This window comes from Empidonax traillii, unplaced genomic scaffold, assembly GCF_003031625.1.
Source record: "Empidonax traillii isolate 1590-97213 ecotype Southwest subspecies unplaced genomic scaffold, ASM303162v1 scaffold235:size1242204, whole genome shotgun sequence".
NCBI classification, from domain to species: Eukaryota; Metazoa; Chordata; class Aves; order Passeriformes; family Tyrannidae; genus Empidonax; species Empidonax traillii.
This window is the reverse complement of record NW_020955428.1, coordinates 623,655-646,436: the sequence shown is the minus strand read 5'-3', so window position 1 is coordinate 646,436 and position 22,782 is coordinate 623,655. Positions and strand designations below refer to the sequence as shown.

Genomic DNA, 22,782 nt, shown 5'->3' with positions numbered 1-22,782 from the left:
TACAGTGCTACATCTAACATGCATAATACAAGTACATGGTACTAGACTTTTAAAGTATACTCTAAAGATATTTAAAACTAAACATAACCTTAGGACGTCATTTTGATCAATCATCCACAGCTTGCTTTGTTTTTTAACATGAAGTGCAGGTCAGAATGTGCAAAAAACCAAAAAGCTATGCCTGTATTCCTACTGACTTTAAATCAACTGTACTATCATTTGGCCACAGACCAGAAGCACTGTGGAGTAGGTATCAAATTTTGTTTCTGAAACACTAGAATAAAAAAATTACAATAGCAAGTACATCATATTTTTACACTCCAATATTTGAACTAACCTGTTACACAATTATTGTGGAGGTGGGCACAGCAAAGCGACAGGAACACAGGCCTGGATGGGAGATCACTGAAAAGAGTACTCTTCTACAATAAGCACTATACCAAGCAGTGTCTTCCCTAAATTTTCAAGGGTCTATCTACCTTAAAAGGATTATTTCCTTAAAACATGTTACAATCTTTTCAATTGGACACTGCTTCAGAAGCTCTACTTAGAACTCTTCTCATTCTCATCTGTATTTATTCCTGACTGATCAGTTAACATCAGTTATTGCCATTTCCCTAATATCATCCTTTAATAATAGCTCATCTTCCCTACATTTCGTTATTCTCATCATCATATCCCTTCTTATTGTTCTTTATTTGACTAGACAAAACAAGACCAGCAACCTTGCTCAGCACCTGTTCTGTTGCCAACTTAAAACTTTTCATTCATGTACATAACCAAAATTGAAAACACTCTTGCTCACACAGGGCCAAACTTAATAACGTGCTCTAGCAGTGTTTCCCTCGCAAGTTCTACCCTTTCTCCCCTTATTCCAGTTCTACCCTTCACTTCAGGCATTTATATTAAGACAGAAGGTTAAGACAAAATACACTTTGATGATAGTCAGAAGGTAAACACTCAACTGACATCAATTTGTTTAGGCAAGCAACTGCAACTACTTTGCGTTGTTCAATATACTTGTTCAAGCCTTCCCACCTAGATTTGGTCTAACAGAGGTTGTTTGGGTTTTGTCTTCGTTGATTTCTTGCCTTTTGATAAATTGCTGATTTTTAAGAAATGAGCAAGCAGGTTAATTGGACTGGGTACTCCCCCCATTCTTCTACAATTTCAGAAACATTCTCTTTGGCACATCCTACAAACCAAAGATGTTTTGCTGTCAAAGCCAGACAGAAAACAAACAAGAAAAATACATACATAAGCACACAACTCATTTGAAAAGACCAAAGCCTTGACAGTTTAAACAGCAGGCTAAATAAAATCTTACACATGTAAAAAAAGCATTAAAACTGCTCAGTAAATGGGACAATGGTGTTTACTCACCATTTAAGGTTATCAGCTTTTTGCTCTAAGTTTTGATAGTTATAAAGTTGACATGGAGGCATCATCTCCCATGAAATTCTACTTGCTAAATTTTATCAGTAGCGTATCTATTTCTCATTTTCTCATACAAAGACACCATCTTCTGGCTAGATAACACAGTCACCAACTCAACCCGACTTCATTCCGAGAGGCACCTTGCCTGTGTAAGTAATCTCATAAAACTGTCTCACAGAACCATAATATTTCTTTGGCTATTTACAATGTGAAAATTCCCCTCCCCAAAAACCACGTCCTGATGCTTTGCACAAGACATACAGGTGTATACACATATACACACTAATGAATCTTGCCTTCAATTCTTGCAAGTTTTCTCCATGGTTGAATGTAAATCTTGTGTCCAGAGCATTTTCTACATTTTCCAACCAGTAACGCAGCTCATCAAGCTTCTTTCTGTACTCTATCAGCTGCTGATTCTCTCCTTTTAGCCTTAAAAAGCAAAACAAAAAGCCCACATGCATTTCCGCAGTGAATACAGCACATCAGTCCTACATGACTTGTGATGCCACAGTCAATGCTCGGAGCATTTTAAAGGATTCATTTTTACTACCAGAAGATTCCATCATCATCATTAAAATGATACTTGCAAATTAGTAATATCACCTTAAAGACAGACAAATTTCAGTTCCAAATTAACAAAACAGACTTTTAAAAGACTGCAGAAGACATTAAATGTAAGTAATAGCAATGGCAACACCTTCAGGCCTAATCACTGTAAACCACTACAGGATCACTGAATTTTTCCCTTGGAGGTTTTAGGGACATATATAATACTTTCACTAAATCACACAAAGCTTTAATGAAACATCCGAAACTAAACAATTAAAGAAGATCTTATTAAATTCTAAAGGTATGATGAGATGTTAAAAACATGTAATTACATAAAGATCTTGCTTTATATAACTGTGGAAATTCAAGAACACAAGTTGTTTCAATTAGTCTATCTCTGTCAATGCTAAAATAGAAATCAAGGTAACATACAGTTCAGCTTCAGGCAGAGAAAGTAGCTGAGAAATTCTTCATAAAAGGTCTGGATTTATAATGAAATTATTTTTAAAACAAACAAAAACAGTAAGAAAAGTTTTGTGGTTGCCGTTTTGTGCGTTGTATTAAACACAGATTCACTAAGGAGTTAACTGCAGGTGCATGTACAAGAAATTTGTTCTAAAAGGTGGTTCAAAACACAGAGCCCAGAATGTCAGGAAAATTCAGATTAATGACAGCGTGAGATAGAATGCACTATCTCTCCCAGAGTCTTCTAAATGAGTCTCTCCTTATTGTATCTGGTCAGACATCCAAATTTTTGATTAACTTATTACCTCTGTTGTCTATCCATGACCTCCGTGGTGATTGCTTTCCAGCGTCTATTCAATCCTGCCAGTTTATCCTTTAGGAAGCTCCCATCTGTAGCAGACAGTTTCTCTATGATCCCTTCCCCAGTTCTGTTCAATGCTGAAACACTGCTCTGATGACTGCTGACTCCCTCTTCAAGTTCCTGTCAGAAACATAAAAGCCACACAAAATTTTATTACTGACCTAAAGTGACTTTGATCTGAGGTTCATGATAAGCAAGACGAATTCTGGGTGCATATTATTTTACTAAAACAGGCACTTAAAGCCGTCTTACTTAGAATCGGATACTGTTGATTTAAATTATTAATGTTATGTTGTTGAATCTAGTTCAATTTTATGAGTGTCATAAAAAGAAAGTGACACAGAATAGGCTGCCAAATACTACTTAGAATCACATGAATTCATTTAAACCACCAGCGTTGAAATCTACACTCATGTTTGATTTCTTTTCTCTTAACATACAATACTTCCTAGTAGTGTTAACAGATGGTATGACATTTTTTACCAGTTCTTTTCATAGCCTATACCCTTAACTTCTTCTTTAACTTCAGAGTATTTTAGCTAGGATAATCATGGCTGTGCTGTCACAGTCCCAGACACCACAGAAAATCCATTAAGCTAAAGGAAGTCAGAAGATGTCAGGATTAAACCTTCACATATCCCTAACCACTATAAAAATCTTACCTTGTTAGCAAAAATTTATTTGCTACTTGATTAGGAATAAGATGATTCAAGAAAGAGAAGTGAAATGCCCTAGAAGGAAACTTTAAGCAGCAACACGGACAAAATACAAGCTGTGATTTAGATAGAAACTTGCTTTTCTTTCACAACACACACCTGACACTTGAATAACTATTATTCTTAAAAGAATAATAAATCTTTAAAGTTATGTTTTCTTATTATTATTTAAAAGGAAGTAAAATAACTAAAAAGACATCAGAGAACTAAATTCCAGAACTAAAGTCTGAAAAAATACAACATAAGACTCCTGTAATTGGAATCTTCTCTTTTTCTAGATTGTTTATATAAGGTAGTATCTTCCAAAGTCATTTATTTAAAGTTAGGTAAGTTATAAATGATCATCATTTGGATCCGTTTTTTAATTATGAGATGAAAGTAAATGAAATAATATACTGGATTTTTTAACTGATTGAATTATTTTTGAAGCTGTAACAAAATTTATAAACTGACATAAATTATGCCAACATTTGAATTATCAAATTATCTCAAACGTATCTATACTAAGAGTGATCACAAAACTCCATACTACAAGGAGTTGTGCTCTTCCTCAAGAATAATTTCAAACTGCAACTGAAATAGAAATTTCAAGAGTTACCGCTTTTTAAAGTGTAATTGCACAGCCTCACTGCTAATATATATGTCTGTGTAGAAAACTACAATTTTAGACAAAAGTCTAAACTTTTCACAGTTTGCTTGCTTTATGCACAAATCACACATACCTGCTGATGCAGCCCAGCTGTCTGCAGCTCCAGGCTGCCATCCGGACCACGGGCATCAGCTAGTAACGCTTCAGCTTCTGTTATCCAGTGGGAGAGATCATTGAGATCACAGTGGAACTGCCTCCATGCCTCAATCGCTCTGTCAAAGCAACTGTTTAAAAACAAAGGAGTGAAAGGTTATCCAAACCACTTCGGAGAAGAGGCTAAGAATCCCACTCCCCTGAGCAGAAACTTGCCCTGCAGAACAGAAAGGCTAGCATACAGCCTGGTTAACCAAGTCGCAGTACTGAAGGCTTCCTGGCATAGTAGTAGCTGGTGAAAGCCAACAGCAGAGACTGTTGTTAACTTCCAAATCAAGGAAAAAAGGGCAGTCCTAAGCAAACTTCTGTTTCAATCACTTAAAAAATAAAGATTGATTAGCTACATCAAATTGGTCTGTAGAACCCTTTTCTTCCTTATCATGAAATGTGTCAGATATCAGACAGTGAGAAATATGAAGTATGATTAATTGCTCAGATTTTTTTTTTTTTTTCTCCTTCATAAGCTATGGGGTGCTGGTGCCTGGAATTGATTAAGTGAAGGTGATTTTGATTATATAAAACCATACCAGTGGCCATGCATAAGTGGGTCTTTTACATTTTAATCACACAATAATTTAACAGGAATTTCATTGTCATCAACTTTGCAGCCTCAAATTAATGTGTAGCTTAACTTGAAGGGCAACATTTTGTAGCATGGAGCAAGTGGAATTATTACTGCTAGAAAGTTGTTTTTTTAACAAAAAGAGAGTTCTCTTATGTTAAAAAGCTAACAAAATCAGAGCATGAATGCTAAACAAGGAAACCATGCCAGAAAGGAATAGAGTGGTTCACTTTCTATTTGTTGATTGTTAACTATTCCAAATCAATAAAAACAGTCATTTTTAAAGACACAGGAGGCCAGGTCTCCTGTTAATCACAGGACCCTCTAACGTGACAGATGAACAATCTCACTTGCAGCCCATTATTTTTGGCTCAAATAATTGCAAGAGTAGACACTCCAGGGTTATTGCATATATGTAGATACAATCTGAAATTAGCAGCATAACATCAAAGATATCTAAAAGCAAAATTTAAAGAGCTACCATTGCATCTCTTTTTTTTTTCACTAATTAAATTCAATGATCTCAGAGTTCCTGGGGCAATTATTTTCATCAAAATTATATCTCATTTTTAAAAAGCCATCCATTCTTGATACATACAGGGTTTATTTGCTATTATTATTCATATCGTCCAATTCCAATAAAGAAATCTTAAAAATCTCTACCTAAATTTTTCTAACCTTATCTCCTAGTTCTACCATTTCACTTTCCTGCACAAATCTTGATTCAACATACTAGACCCATCTGTAGACTGACCCCAAATCTCAATCTTCTTTTATTTCTCAGGTATATTTCAAGTCTAACTGAACATATTGTCTCATGATAGATCTCATTCCACATTTAATGAGAAGATATATTCTAAGCACTTAGATTAAAAGAATGTTTTACTACTTCCTTAAAAATTAAAGTTTTTGAGGGAGTTTTGACCACATGACTTTTTCAGAATCCAGAATTTTAAAATGTCAGAGGAAAACACTGCGATACAAAGCTTTAACTCCTTCTATTTTTGATGTGAGACTACAGTTCCATCAGTATTTTGAGCAACGAGACAAAGTTTCACTCCAGTTTTGAGCCAGATGCACATGCTGCTGTTTCCTTAGAGACTGTCTTGCCAAAAGATAACAGTACCAAATCCTATGACTATTGCACCAAGACTTGGGTATTCATTGCCTCCTCCACGGGAGGAATCCACTGCTTCCAAACTACATCTCATTCGCAAGACACCAATACTTTTAGCACTGGGGGAAAATCCCTAGCAGAAGGAGCAGAACCGGCAAACCACCACTGTTACAAGCAGTTCAACAAAGCATATACACACATACACACACAATACACACACCCATTTTACTCTATACATATGTTCAAGTCAAACTGTGGTCAGCTGGATTTAGCTGACTACTTAGAAGCTTAGCTAAGTACAGTTGAATTCAACTTGTGCTTGGCTACAAAGCTTTTATCAAAGGTTTAACTACTTAGCTGGCACTCAGTCTTTACTGTCTCTGAAAACTAACTAAATCAATCTTTTGCCAGAGGATTCAGATGCCATTTCTCCTAATTTCAAAATTTCTACCCACTCCAGAAATAGGAAAAAAAGGTAAAGATGACTAATGAGATATTCATCTAGCTTTTACTTAGCACAAGCATTTACTAGCACTTTACTTTTTACTAGGAAAAGCAAGATGAAATTTGGCTAAAGTTCTTCATAACAGAAAGGGTATAAAAATACTAATGGCAAAATACAGCATTTTAATATTAAGACTAATAATGTCTTCACTAATCAAAGTACATATTCAGAATTTTTATACATTCAGGAAGCTGTGTATCATTTCTCTAAACTGCTAGTACAGTAGTCCCTTTTTGCGTGAAAATCAAGCCCCATAATATTCTCATTAAGATGAAGAGCTTTACAAACTTCATGAAGTTCAAGATTAATGTGTATTCAGTGAAGTAAGTGAAGAGGTAATCTGTTGCATTTTGCCAGATATTCATAAACATTAAACCTACCTTCTAAAATGAGAAGACTAGGTTTCTGGTTAACCCTGGCTACTTCATGAAAACAAATCTGAGTAGTAAAGGAAACTGTACTCATACTTAAAAAATTAAAATACTAGTTAAAGCTTTTCAAGTAAGCTATAAGTAGAAAAAAAGGCATAACTAAATCTTAGTGCATACTATGTCTATGAGGACAATAAAATAGCTGCAGGCATATGAATATGGACGGGCACCAGATTCTGGAACAGTTGCCTCCAAATATAGCAGGTGACCACCTAGAGAGAGCACAGAAAGTGGTACCTAGCTGGCATCGCTGATTTCTAATTAAAAAACACACAGTGAAATAACATTGCCTGCTGAGTTAACAGAAATCTTGATCCTTAACTAATCCAGTAGCCCAGAATTTGTGCAAGCCTCTACTTAAGACAATGCTACCAACTGATTTTTATATTCCTACACACACATCAGTGCTCTGAGAAAGGGTTGAAAACATGTGACATGGCTAAGCATACCTTTAGGCTCTACAGAACTTCTACGTCATCCATTACCTTATATCACCATTAAAAACCAAACAATGTAAAACCAAATAATGTAAAATTAACTATAGTATGAGCCTCTGCATTTAATTTTAAATTTAATAGAATAATTTTCAGTCACTAATGTGGATTTTTTGCACAGCAGCAATCTCAGTGTCTACTGCTGCTTGCAGTGTGAGTACCTTTAGCTTAGTGCTAACTTCCTGAACATATACTTTCACACTTTTACAAATTCCAACTTAAAATACTCATCTAACACACCTTACCTAGTTTGACTACGTAGTATTTAGTTTGGTTTTAAACATTTAAAATTTAGATAAGGTATTTTAAACTAGATTCAGGTAAGATATTTTTGATTTAGAGTATCTTCTGTAAGGAGTGGGGAGAAATTTGTGGAAAGCAAAAGACCCCATTCTTCCAAACTCCTTCCCTCCTTCAAAAATCAGTTTTATATTCTTTGTTATAAAATGTCCTACTCAACCCTATTCTTCCAGAATTGTTTTGTGATACTTTACAAAAATAAAATTTTATGTTTTAAAAACAAAACATTACTTTATAAAATTTAAAAAGTAGAAACAATCATCTTCAAACTATAATTTGCACATTAACAGTTTCAACATTCAATAATTTCAGAAATTATTTTTTAGTGCTAAATATTAAAGCTGATTACTCCCAAATCCATCTTCATCATTAAGGTGCATTTGAAAAACACTTATATAAACATGTACATAAAATACTTACCACGTGGTCACAGAGACCAATCATCCTTGACTTACCACTTACGATCATTGTACATTCTATTAATTCTATCCCATTCCGCATTCAGCTGAGTTAGTGCATCTCCTATTTGTATTGCCTCAGGTCCAGATGCTTCTAATATAACATCAGGCTGCTTCTCATGTATGACTGCAATTTGATCCCCAAGTTTATCCAAAATATCTTTTACGTTCTGGAAGCACAGTAGTGACACAAGGTATTAGTAAAGTCAACACCAGCAGGAAACAAAAAAAGCCACACGCACCAAAAAGCAATCTCTTCAAAATGTTGTTCCAAAAATCAGCATCTACAATAAGACCATGACCAGCTGTATCAGAAGTTTACAGTTGAAATCTATTTTAGCAACTGAACTGAACAGTTCATTACACCTTCTTAAACATGTGTCCTTCTCAATTTTTTACAAAGGGGATGAAATATTTTATATATTAAATTAGTCCCTAAGGTAAAGGGGCATGCCATATTTCTCAAAACAGCAGTATCTTCATATTAAACAAATCTGCTCATATCATGAAGACATTGTACATACTCCTTCCTCATGTAAAAAAATGGACCACAAAATATTTTTTTAATTTGGCTTCATGTGGTCACTCATCTGCACAGAACTGCAAAAGCATAAAGGTTTCAGATATAAATGACAGGGATAAAGTTAAGGTAATCAATCTCAAATAACATTGAACTATGATGTGAAAATTCCTTTAAACCAGACACTGTTGTAAGACTGCCTTGGTATTCAGAGGACAAACAGTCCCTGCATACAGTGGAATTTACTTAACTTTTTGAATTTAAAAGAGTAATGCTTCCAAAAATCCTATGCTCTGCCATTTGCTTCTTCTGAAAACATCCTTAGAATATACTTAAACTTCAAAATCAGATGAGACACTTGCACCAAAACGTAGCATTTAAAACCCATCTTAAAATAAACACTCCTAATTTTTCTCAAGGGAGCAAAGAAGCAGAGTAAACAGGGACATGATATTATCATCATCTAAACAGTTGTCAAAGGCTGGCATCATTCCTCTATTTGCATAAGCAACTCCAATGGATGTTTTCAGGGGTCATCTCTATCATGCTCTTTTGTAGGCTCAGAACTAACTGGGACTCAGACTTCTACATTCTTTACTCACATGTGACAGCAGGATTCAGTATTTTCAAAGATACTTCATCCCCTTTTGAAAAAGGCCAAATCCTTAACTACTTCCTCATCATTCATCACACAGGTAAATCCACTGGCTAACAATAAGAAGTGGGAGTTTAAAACTGAATGTATATTGATGCTTTGCTAATTAAAACAGGGACCATCATCTTGTGGCCTCATATAGAGTTTCATAAAAAGTCAAGAATTTCCCTTTCTCCCTCTTCCTATGTGAGCAATTGTTTTCACACAACAGAAAACCAACAGCTGTATTAAGGAGATCAAGCAGGAATGTTAAGGACAGTGGTTTTAGCATTTCTATACATGTTATGTAGACTACGTGATGAAAAACAAGTATCTCCAACATGTTAAACCCTGTTCCCTCAACCTTCCATCCAGCTTTCATGCTACTGCACTTTGTATCCAGATTATGCATAGAAAAAAAATTTGTCAACAGAAATGTTGTTTTTTAATTTTCAGTGCATTTTAATCCCATATATATATTTATGGAGCAAGAACAGAAATACAACTGTACAGTTGCTAAGGTGGGGGTCTTTCTTCTGCTCTTCTCTTCCCCACTCCAGATATAATGCTTAGGCATGCAGTACCTTCAGTGCATCTTCTTGAGATGAAAAATCCTCATAGATGCCAGTATTTAGCTCTGGTGCATTCAGCAAAAGTTCAACATCAGCCATGGCCAGCAAAACTTTGTTGATTTCAACCAAGTACTCAGCTGAAAAAGGCAAGGTCCTAACCCCTGTGGCAAACTGGCCTTTTAACCTCTGATGGACAGGGGTTGCCTGAAAACATGAAAGTCCATTTTAGATTTCAAACCACAAGCAATTTTAGGAAAAAATTCTAATTCAGTAAACTATATTCAGAATAAGTGCCTTCCTACAATAAAAAGACAAAGCAAAGGCCTTTCTAGAAGGTTATGTAAATTCAGAAAGCTCCAAGTCCTGCAGAAGACAGTTTCTACATTTACATAAAAAGTTAGAAAACAGAAGATATCATGCTTCACAATGATCCTGTATAATTCTTGGTTAAAATTCTGGGGAATGAGAAGGGCACTGCTGTTTCTCTCACCTTGATCCTTACCATTTCCAGAAATTACACTTCTTGATTGAGCTTGTATCTAGCTGTGCTTATAATCCACTGTCTGCTTCTTTTACCATCAAGGACTCCCAAAAGTTATCAATACACTTTTTTCCTCTCCATATTCTTTTCAGTAACCATTCCCAACCACATTTCCCAGTCATTTCTTAAATAAAGTAGTGTGCCACCAGTACCCCAATATGCTTTTTGCAGGAATAAGAGACACTAACTCCTCAAGAGCTTGGCAATTGTTTCCTGCTCTGGTTGCAAGACCAGGCTATCTAGTCAAGTATCATGTTAGCAGATAAGAGTAAGAACAGTAATTGAATGCAGCTTTTTCTTGGTTCACAAATGATGGCCTGCATCAGAAGCATTAGGAAGCCTGCTGCAAGAAGCCATGCCTGGCAAGATCAGCAGAGGCAGGTGAAGCAGACTGAAAGACTTTTTTTGCTGAAAAAGTTTCTTGCCAAACAGGACTCTATTACCATCTCTGAAAACAGCCCAGTTCTTTAAAATCATCAAACAAAAAGTAAACCCACCTCCAAATACTGAACGATTCAACCAATTTCTAAATCACCATTCTGTACTTAGTGAATTTGAGTCAAGTAAAACAGAAACAATGGACTGTGTGATTTACTAACACCTGAGAATACACTTAAGAGAGTATAAAGAAGAATAAATTTATATTTAGAGAAATTCCAGCCAGTGAATTTCACTTTGTAATTTGTCTGGTCTGGGTGAACATATGAAAATCCCTAACACAGCAGCCAAACAATAAGATATTAAGCCCCACTGACAAAGCTGTTTGCAAACACCTCTCTATATCTTCCTCCTCCACATGTTTCTCAAATTGCTCAGAGCCCCATCCAACCTGGCCTGGAATGCTTCCAGGGATGGGGCTTCCACAACTTCTCTAAGCAGCCTGTTCCAGTGCCTCACTACCCCCAACAGCGAAGAATTTCTTCCTAGTATCTAACCTAAACCTACTCTCCTTTAGTTTGAATTCATTCTTCCTTGTCTTATCACCACATGCCCTTTCAAAAGTCCCTCTCCATCTTTCCTGCAGGTACTGGGAGGCTTTTATAAGGAATTTCCCAGAGCCTTCTCTTCTCCAGGCTGAACAATCCCTCCCACTGTCTTTATAAGAGCGGTGCTTCAGTCCTCCCTCAGCTTTTCTTAGGCATGCACAAATAAAAGAGTTAATCAAAGTTATTTAGGAGGAAAACTGACTCAGTGACTTAATAGCCCTGTTCTACTTAAATTTTAGTGGTGACAGAACATATTTATTAAGTTTGATCTCTCTTTAAATACTACTACAGGAAGAAAGGAAATACGGGGTTACTAGTGAACATTTTATAAATAATGCCTCTCAGTAAGAAATGCTAAAAAATAATTTTAATTCAGAGGTAAAATAAAAATTTGTTTCCTCCTATACTTAGCATCCAGTGTAACCTGGAATTCAAAATTAGTTTTTGCATTTTCTTCCCCTTTCCCCTTTTACACTTTCAAATATTTTGAAACAAAATGTACCAAAGATTCAATTCAAGGAGATTCTCTGACTTGCTTCCAAATGAATTTTGGAAAATATTGCCCAAGAAATTGAAATAAAATTAAAGAATTTGCCTCCTTGCACATTTAACTATATAAACATTTTAACCAATTAGCCAAACAAATCTTAGACCTCATTTTATTTATCGTCTTTGCAAATAGAAAATTCGTTTTAATAGAAACACTTTTTAACCATTTCTTGACCCTTCTCACATTCAAAATATTTCAGAGCCAGGTTTCTCATAAAAGGTTTTCCAAAGCTCAAATCTCATGTCTATTTCATTCTTCTGTGTTAATTAATGCAGTCAACAAACAAGGGTTCATATTTAAGGGAACCCAGCTCTAAGTATATATAAGTAAATACGATTCATATTTAAGTAGTCCTATAATAAGAACATAAGAAAAACAATTTTTTTTTTAATTACAGGAATAATACTTGAAGAGCCTCTAAGATGGTGTCTGTGTTTCACTTTATAGAGAAAGCTGCATTGTGCCTGCAGCAGCATATTCACTTGCCACCTGCTAAATTATCATTTCACTTCAAAACAACTTCCTAAAACCTGGAAAAATCTCTCCGGAAATTTAGTCAACTAATTACCTCCGCAATTTGAAGTTTAATTTTTCCTTTCCCTCATTCTGAGCCAAGAGCAATTTAAATACTGAAGCAAGGTTAGAAAAGAAGAACCTCAAGGAGATACACACTTCTAATGCAGGTTTTTCTTTCTAACGGATTGTGGCAAAACAAGGGTTACTTAGAAGTACCTGCTATGCAGAAGGGTTACCAATATTTCAGAGCCACTTAACTCCATAATCCCAAAAAGCACATATGATGAGGAATATTTATGATCCAGCTACTTCCAGCAAATCAATATATAGATATGCCTTTTGATGCACCATAAATAAGTCCTCTCCTACACACTCATTTACAAAAACATAATAAATAATGTATTACATAAAACCGTAATTGGTGTTACTCCCCAGCTTGGCAGCTGAAAACTTCCTTTCCCTCCCTGTTTGTTCATTTCAATCACTGTTTTCTCTCTTCTCTGCTCACTGCACCTTCCTTACATCAAGGTGAGGTGTTAAGTCACCTGCACACATGTGGGTGAAAAAATTCATTTAGTGTTTGTCAGTCCTGAGATGAGCAACAAGCACTGCAGTTTTCAAGTCTGATGCCTCCACTAAAATTCTGGTGCAACTGGGATTATCTAAACTGTTGATGATATTTAAGAACACTATTTCTTCCTCTAACAGTGTTATGATCTCATACCATTTTTGGTGATCAAGATCAATTAGCAGAGCAGGTGAAAGAGCAAGTCATAAAAGTAAAATAAGACAACTTATTTTACAGGCTGGCTTACGCCCGTAAAATATCAGAAAAATAGAGAAACAAGCACACAAAGCAAAACAGCAGTTTCCATTTCCAAGTTTCACAGCAGTAATGGAAACTGCCATGGTCCCTCTCTGACAGCTAGCTGACTCAGCCAGACCAGAAGCTACATCTGGAAGAAAAAGGATATTCTTACACAATTTAACTAATTCTGAACAAGGATGTTTCTCCATCAATAGTCTATTGTAATTGCTATGGTCATCCAAATTTACATGATATTCTGCATTCAGCAACCAGATTCAGTAATCCAAGAATGGATCTAGAAGTACCAGAGATTAGTTGCAGTATATCCCTAAGGAAAACAGCTTTATATGAAACAAAGGATCTCCCTTAGAGAAGATCAGTAAACATGCAGTAAGACTCAGAGTGACAAGAAAGACCAGTCTGTGGCACAACTGGATTGCTCCCATTAGCAAAGAGTCATCCAAGTGCACCTTTTTCCCCATTTCAATTCAGTAATTGATTGACTCAGAGCATCTGATGGTCAAACAGAAAAACTGTACCATGTTTTACTTTAAATGTGCATGGATCCTCATTTCCTTCAAACAAATTCCCTGACATTACTCAGGTCCCAAGGAGCTCACATCACCAGCAGGGACTGTTGGAGACCCAACGAAGCAGTCAGATGTCAGACAGTTAAACCCTGGGGCTACCTTTGCTGCCCAGCTCCACACGGGAGGCTTACAATGTGAAACAGTCTTTCTAAAGAGAAGCAGATTTAAAAGGTTTACTTTCACAGCTGATACTGAATAGCCTGTGTGACCAAGGAGAGCAGACCATCTATCACAGGCAGCAGAAGCCACATAGCATTATAGCTGAGAATGAGGAGCACCATATAATGATGATGTGATGTGAGTCTCAAAGGGAACCAGAGCATTTTACCCCTGCCTCCCAGTTAACTAGTGCTAGGTTAAAAAGTTAGAGAGTAGTCAAAAATATTGACAGGTGTTAATTATGAAGCTTCGTATGCAGAAACTGAGAAGTACTTGACAGACTGCCTAGACCCCCAAGCTTGTCTAAGAAATTACTTAGTGATTCACAATGTTCCTCCCTGTTATTGCCTAAAATATTAATGTAATTACCATGCAGTAGAAGCGTTTTGATGGACGGAAAGGAGAAATAAAAAAATAAATTCAAAAAACACACAAAAAAATATCCACAAAACCACAGCAAAACAAACAAACAAAAAAGCATTTATACCCTCAACAATTAAGACATACAACTTTCTGGGCAGTAAATTTTATCAGACATCCTAGTAAGTCAGTTGTGAAATTGTTTTTCAAGACCCACACACACATTACCAGAAATACTTCAACCTTAGTCTGTTTTATTCATTTTCATCGTGTACAGTAATATCAATCACGAGGGTAGATATCACTCCCTAAGAACTTTAGGCACTGAAAGGCATCAGAGTGGTTAAAACACCTTGACCGCAGGATGCAGAGGCATTGAATTTAAGCCTCAAATGAGGATTTTATCATACCTGCACCAAACCAACATTAAATAAGGCTGTTTGAGTCAGGGTATCAAAAAGGGTTAAATATAATCCCCACGGATCAAGACTGGCAAGAGAAACTGTCCTGAATCATGCCTATTGCTCAGATCATGCTCTAAGATTTGGGCCTGAGGGATGGGGTCTTTTGGACCTATGACAACTATGTAGAAATCCCAAACCAGTATATGCTGACAATTTCCTAATAAAAATTAATGCTGTCATTTAAAAAACATTTCTTTCCAAAGAGGTGTCAAAAGAAGAGCCATTAAACCCTAACACATAAATCTCTAAAGCTCATACATAGCATTCACTATTTGCTCTAAGAAATAAAAGTCTTCTTTACCTGTAGTTTTTGTTCATCTTCCACACCCTGTGGCAGACGACCCTCAGCCTCATCCAGCCACTTCATTAGATTGTCATGTTCCTTTTTATACTGTGAAAACACCGGAGAGAGTTCCACCACCTGCTTCCTTTGAAATGACCTGTACTCCTACAATCCAATGTATTAGGAAAATATGATACAAAAAGAAAGAAGTAGTGAACAGAATAGGTCTTACTTATTCAAAAAACAAAAACACCTGTAGGATTCATCTGAAGAAGAAAATTCTAAAATATGCAATAGTATTAATTTATTTTTTAATAGATATATTCTGTTCATCTGCACAGACATGTAATCAAAGCAAGCCTGAGGGCCATACCCTGCCTTTGAACTACATCTCATCTTACCAATTCTAATATGGTCCAAACAGGTAATCTTAAAGGAGTATAAAAATATGGATCCCCTTTGTTCTAGACAAAAACATTTTTAATATGGCATGCATTGAAAGCACCACAACATACTGGAGTCCATAATTACCACTAACACCCTCTATAGGAAGCAAAGGGAATTTGGGAACAGGCTCATTCACAGAAACATCTCTAGCTGAGAGTCCAAGGAATATGGTTTTTACATGTATCTATTGCAGTCACTCTTCACACAGCCTGGTGGTGGAGATAAACCTCTGTTCAAGGGCCAGCAAAGACAAACGAAGCAAATATAATTCACTGCACCCATATGTGTAAATGCATATAGGGTGGCCCTCTGTGAAGCTGTGAAAAGGACTTGAAAAATCAAAACCACTCCTGCCAAACTTAGGGATGACAAAATTCATATTTTGGAACTGCAAAGATTCAGAGAGTCAGATTGTGTGTACACACATTTAACTCTCCCCTAGAGAATTTTACATGCTAAAAAAGTTGTAAGTTGCAAAATATAGATAAATACAATAAAATATGGTTGTAAGTGGGATATCAAAGGGAAAACTGCATAAATGAGCTACAGTAACTATCATAACTGTACCTGCACACTCTTGTACTTTTTCTGCAAAAGCAACAGCTGTATGCGGATCTTCTCTCTCTTATGGTCCTCCATGGGCTGCTGTAGCAACTGCCCTCCTCTCTGCAAGACTTCTTCAATCTGAGCTCTTTCTTGATCCAGCTGAAATTACACAAATCTCTATTATCCACAGAAATTAATTTTAGAAGCATTATCTGCTGAGACATCAACAGAAATGCTAGCAAACTGTTGGTTTATTATCCAAGTGGGAGCCAAACAAATTCAAGCAGAGATTTTGTTCCACAACTACCATATCCTAAAATCCAGCTTGCTCATTCCATAAACTTCATAAAGAGATGCACTGCAGGATATTTAATGAGCCAGCAGCAGGCAGCCACATCAATAGGGTGCTACGACTTTAGCTCCTCTCCTGTTCTATACATTCCTTGACAATAATAAGCAAGCTCAGAGCAGAACAGCAAGAAAACAAAAATTTAACAAATATAAAAACACCACAAAGGGAAGCCTATGTCCTATAACAATAGGTCCTTCTACAGAGGTCTCTTAAAAAGTGCTTTCTGTGGTATACGTGGCATTTTTCATAGACTTATACTCAGCTTTCCAAATCAGTTTATAATATCTGAAGTGCTTAAAAACAGCGCAGATAGAGTGACCTGACAGGACTTTACCCAATTTTGTAGGCAACAAGGCTAGAGTGGACAAGATGCTAACAAGAGTATGACAGTTTTATATGGGTGAATAGCAGAGCCTAGATAAGAATCCAGACGATAAATTTGGTTCCAAGTTTTTATTTGGACTTCTAACATAGAGCCACATTAAAAGACTCCTACTTGCAGCTTATCTCACAAGCATCCATTGACATGTCCTATGCACTGTGATTCAATATATCCCACCAGTTTAAATTTGAACCCCATTACTTATACGGGAAGGATTCCTTATAAAGACCTGCTTTGAATAGAAGACAGAAGATATATAAACAAAAATCAGAGTTCATTATCTGTATTATACAAAACCACGATACAAATACAGACTCAAGTATGACTAGTTACTCTCAGCACACCAGACAAGAGGCAACAGCTATAGGAGTAGTACTGGAAAATTTTGCAGTGTTTTCAACAACCTACTAATTCGCTTCATTTTCTACCCATACCTTAAGGAGATTCTCGGAATTCCCCTGTGAAGTCTGCAGCAATGTAACATGGGGACAAAATAGAAAGGGAGTTAACAATTATTTAATTGTTCTATTGCTCACAAACCTTATCATCTTCCCCACTCAATTCCACATGCTTTTCCACAACTTTTAACACATTCTGTAAGTCACTCTCAAATTTTTCCAGGTCTGTAAAAGCCACTTTAACTTCGTGGGGCTCTGACACAACAGGAAGTCGTTCTTGTCCAAGAAGCATCTGCAAAGCAAAATAAATCTTTGTTCAAGCTGAAAATTTAGTCTGAGCTGTCACACACAGCTTAATGATTTAAAACAATTCTCCATGATCAGTTTGCAGGACCATGAGATATCAGCAGATATAAAAATTGTAAGAGTTGTTTGATCTAACTCTGAGAGTTAGCTTGAACACAGCGTTGGTAGTTATTACCAAGTTTCTACATTCAAACTTCAATCTGAGCATTTTGGTCTTAAAGAAATTAAAAACTTCCAGTTGCACTAGCTTATGGTGTTGTTCTGCAGCTCATGAATATGTACTGCAACATACACATTTTTCTGAACAGTTGTTTGTAAATTTTCATAGAATCATAGAATAGATTGGGTTGGAAAAGACCTCCAAGATCATCAAGTCCAACCCCTGATCCAACTCCAATTACTATATCATGGCACTAAGGGCCACATCCAATCTCTGCATCTCCCATGCAACTCAAGTCATCACCTGCTACTAAGGTAAAAATGTAGTCGGTTTAAAAATCAGTCTGTCTATTTTTCACATATAAATATCTACACTTAGAAGAGAACCAAAACCAGCAAAGTGCTGTTCCAATAAATAATGATCTATCCACTATAGCTAGTTGACATCATTTTGGCATAGAACTCCCAAGCATGTTCTGGGGCTCGTTCATCCTCACCTTGGCACTTTTGATGTGCTGAGAGACCTTCTCAAAGTTACGGTTCAGTTCTGCCAGTTTGGGTTCAACAAGTTCATGGCACGACACCCCCCGACCATTCATTAGGATGATAGCCTGATCACGTACATTATCCACTCGAAGGCTAACGTCATCTAATTCAGATGCTAAGCGCTAAAAAGTGAAATAAAATGAAAATTGTTATGGCAAGGCAAGGAAAGAAACATTTAAAAATAAAAAGTAAGGCAACCTGACAACATCATTTAGAATCCAGAAGTTGATTGGTAACATTTTGACAGTTGATGGTAATATTTCCTACCTTCACAGTTTCTTCCTTTTTGCTAGCTGACTTTTTCTCAATCTCATCCAGCAAGGCTTCAGCCTGATACAACCAAGTACTTATGTGGGCAACATTTTCATCAAAAATTTCCAGCTGGCTCTGATGATTCTGGGAAAAGATGAAAAAAAAAAAAAAAGAGTTTCAATATGAGAAACTTAAAAAAATTTACAAAAAAATCCCCATGCCTCCTCTTCCCTCCCCGCTAAAAAAACTCAAAATGGCCCATAAAAAAATAAAAAACCCCACAACCCTGCCAGAATCTACATTATGAGTAAAAACGAGATCAATAAAAGAGTGTTATGGATACACTTTGGAAAGAAACACTGAAAATTAGATTATACCTTTCATCTTCAACAGTACTTACAAGAATTCAATTTTCACTCTAAACCCCTTGATGTTATTGTTCCTAATTCACAGAAAGGGAAACAGGAGTGACTGAGGTAGTTTGTGCAACTAAATAAGGATAAATACTATGTTACGATGTTACAGCCACAATAGTTCACTCAGCCAAAAAGCTCACAATTTTTTTTCACCAGCGCTAGCAGGTACAACAGTATGCACTATGTGAAGTTGTTGGGGTATTTTGATTGGAAAGGGATTACACCAAAGCTGCAAATCATAGTAGTTGAGTTTTGATGTTTTACTGATTGCATTAAAATATCTTCCTCTTAAGAAAAGTCACAAAATTGTAGACATGTTAATTAGGTCTGCTTTCACATGCAGTCAGAAATTGTAACATTAGATGCCACAGACAGAAGTAACATGTTATTCTGTGTGACAAAATAAAGCTATCAGATTTACCCTTCTGTTTAAGATTCTTACCCAAAAAAAGGATAGATAAGCTTTGATCTTTTAGACTAACAAAACAAAGGGAGAGAGAAAAGAGAGAAAGCCTATGATTACTCTCTATATCACTATCAAGACACAGTTTCACATAGGAAAAGAACAATCTAACTTAAAGCACACAGACAGTACTTATCACCAGACACGTACATAACTTAGAAGTATTTAGTTGCACAGCATCCTTGGACTAATTGGATTATGAAGCAAAAAGTATGACCTGCAAGAGGTGCTGGACAGGAGGCACAGGGCTCACCATCTATGTAGACACTTAAGTTTTCACAATTTCAGCCCATATCAGGGGCTTCTGAAGGTGGATTGTCATAACTAGCTGAACAACACCAAAACATCTTAACTACATGAAAGCATCAGGTTGATACTAGCAGCAGTTGTAGACTGTTTCATGTCCATTTAGCATAATTAGCAACTTGAAGTGTATAATATGCTTAGTATTTCATTTCTTCAGCCAAACAGATGCTGCTGGCATACTCACACACTTGCATTTATGCGCTGTCCAAAAGAGCAATAGGCTGACAGACACAAGTGCTTAGCTGAACACCACCAGGAAGTTATCAATTGTCCATTAAATAGCCATCATCTGGGTCTCAAGGATACAAAACCACTCTGTTTATTCACCACAGAGGCTGAATTTTCAGGCTGAATAAAGAGCAGCACACACAGCAGCCTCATGGAAACCAATCCTTTTGGGTTAGTTCCTGTTGGTTTCCACTTACATTAACCAATTCATCAGGTTATAGAAGTTATATAGAACATAAGATCCAACTTCTGAGCTCAAATTAACAAATGCTTTCATAACCTGGTGGTTTTTTTCACCTCATTTTAATCTAGCAGAATCATCTACCACCGGTTAATGAGTAAGCCACTACAAGCAGTTTTTTGAATGCTTGTAGGCCCCACAACCCACTCAGTCTCTGTACAGTAGAAGACGCACCCTTTTAGGACAGTTTAGAAAATTACTTAAGTGTACAAGGGTAACAAGAATTGTGTTAAGAGCTAAATAACAAGTAGACACAAAAGGCTAATGCTACTGGTGCAGCGAAAGAGACAGTGATAAAACATTACCAGAGAAGAGGTGTAAGAAGATAAACATGTAAATAAGTACAAGAGATTAAAAATATAATGTGGTGGTACATTAAGGGGGATAAGAACAAAACTAAAACAAATGTGTGAATTAAGTGCATGCTGGATTTTCTATGAAAAAGAGAAATTACACCACACTGTGTAAGGAGAACAAGAATCCATAAGAGCCCTAACACCGAAGCCGGGAGAAAGAGAAAGGCAAAAGAAGTTCAGCCTAGTTTTATTCTCTGCAACTAATGAGGTTAGACACACTAGGCTAAGCTAATTGTCTGTCTGGGATATTTACACAGTTTCATCACACTCCAGATTCTGTTATCAAGTGTGGGGCACCAACGCCTATCAACACATCTAAACAACTTGCAGAACAGTTTTCCATCTTCCTCATTGTATACCACCTCATGACTTACCTCTTCATCTGCAGGTTAACCAGATATCCTTTCCACATTTCTTTAAGTTCATGAGGCATCATGGAAATTCACAGTAAAGTGAGAAAAGTGAAAACCGTGACTGCTCCAAGAGTGTGGAGGGAGAACTACCCTGAATATTTCTCACACATGCAACTTACCAACAAGGTTTCACACCAGTCCTCAGTCCAGGTTCGAACTCTGCTCCAGCCAGCATTAAGAACACACAGCTTCTCCTCCAGGACAGTCTCACTCCCTTCCACCAGAGACTGGAGAGCAGTGCAACTTTCTGTGATGCTCTTCAGATCAACTTTCCTCCTCTCCAGCTCTCTCAGCACATTCTGAAACAAGTGGACCTATTAACACCACACTGCTCCCAAAAGCAAGGGAAAGGGAGCCAGATCTCTGCCTCCATAGGAAACAAGTATATCATAGAGGATCTTCACTTATGAAAAAAAAAAAAAAATTCAAACCAAGTTTAATTGCCTTCTGTTTACATTCACTCTATGTAGATAGTGATCTCATTTTTTTAAGAGAGAACAAGAGCACAATGCATGTAAGTGTCCTGAATAACTTAGTTTGAGCATTTTTTGCTTTATTGTCTTATCTTTTTTCCTTTTTAGTATGTAGGTGAAGCAAATGCATTACACCATATTGCGAAGTCCAATTTTAAAAGGTTCTTTTCTTCACTATAAAGTAGGCCAAGGTTGAATTTTTTTTTTTTTTGAGAACCATCACAACTCATTACCGCAGATTTTCAATTCACTGGCTGCGTATTACAGAATTCTTGTTGTTATATTACCTATGTAGAAATACGTAAATATATATACCTTTAGCTCTACCGCTTTTTATAAGTCATCTCTGCTTTTAATACTTTGAAAGTATGCATACTGACAGGTAAATTAAGTAATATGTCATCTCTAGAATATCAGTATATGGTTTTCATGTGGAAAACAGCACCTCTTGCCATATAAGATCACCGATCGTTATTGATGGTATCTGCCTCCCTAGAAAGCTCTTTGATGACTGTGCACAGCATGCCAAAGAATGCAGGTAATCACAACCAGTGTCCAGAGCTCCTTGAACATCTTATTATCTATGAAGTAAACAATTTATTATCATAACTTATTATCTTAGAGACAAGCAAATTATTAAGTTACTGCATTTTAAAATTGCCTCTAGAAAACCTCAAGACAGAAAGGACAACATCGAATGCAAGATAAAGGACCTGTCCTCCTGGTGGTACAGCATAAGAGCATTAATTATTTGCATTCCTACAGATGTATGGTAAGTATACTTCCAATAAGTATTTACCAGTTTGCTTGGAAAGGAATCTTAGGGATACTGCCACAGCAAAACTGTAGTGCTAATAACTGCTAATCCTGACTGAAATGTGTGCAAATGGGTTTGCAATTCGGTAAGCTTTTGAGTTTTAAGATTGCAGATAGACTCATTCCAGAAGTAAAAAGTGACTGGAAACAAAACTGGAAAGATCAGTATTGCTGAACTGTATCAACTGACACTTGTTGCTAACTCCAAGTAATACCCAACTTTCTATAGTGTGAGAAAATACAGTTACTCTGAAGCAAAATAGCTAACACATTTGCCTGTTTCCATAAAAAGTTTCACCTTGTAGGTGAAAGAAAACAAAGAAAACAGTCTTTTGTTTTGCAAAGTCACAATTTTGAAGACAAAGCTGGTCCAGTGAAAGGTTAGAAACTTAATTTTTCATTAAAATTTCAATGCAATTTCAATTTGCTGTATTAGTAAAATATTTGACCCAGTCCACAACTATATTTGCTGATAATTTTAAAAATATTATACTGAAGA

The 22,782-nt window shown here is 36.4% G+C and overlaps 1 protein-coding gene across 1 annotated transcript in view; it reads right to left on the bottom strand.

Moving 5' to 3' along the window:
- Positions 1-22,782, bottom strand: part of UTRN (utrophin) — a 374,661-nt gene that overhangs the window by 224,508 nt on the left and 127,371 nt on the right. Inside the window, exons 34-44 of the mRNA XM_027888221.1 lie at positions 21,114-21,293; positions 18,587-18,715; positions 18,271-18,441; positions 17,451-17,600; positions 16,198-16,335; positions 15,202-15,348; positions 9,939-10,130; positions 8,198-8,370; positions 4,254-4,404; positions 2,760-2,935; positions 1,734-1,869 (exon numbers count right to left, since the gene is read on the bottom strand). Of these exons, the coding sequence (XP_027744022.1) occupies positions 1,734-1,869; positions 2,760-2,935; positions 4,254-4,404; positions 8,198-8,370; positions 9,939-10,130; positions 15,202-15,348; positions 16,198-16,335; positions 17,451-17,600; positions 18,271-18,441; positions 18,587-18,715; positions 21,114-21,293 (1,743 nt within the window). The remainder of the gene's footprint in view (positions 1-1,733; positions 1,870-2,759; positions 2,936-4,253; positions 4,405-8,197; positions 8,371-9,938; positions 10,131-15,201; positions 15,349-16,197; positions 16,336-17,450; positions 17,601-18,270; positions 18,442-18,586; positions 18,716-21,113; positions 21,294-22,782) is intronic.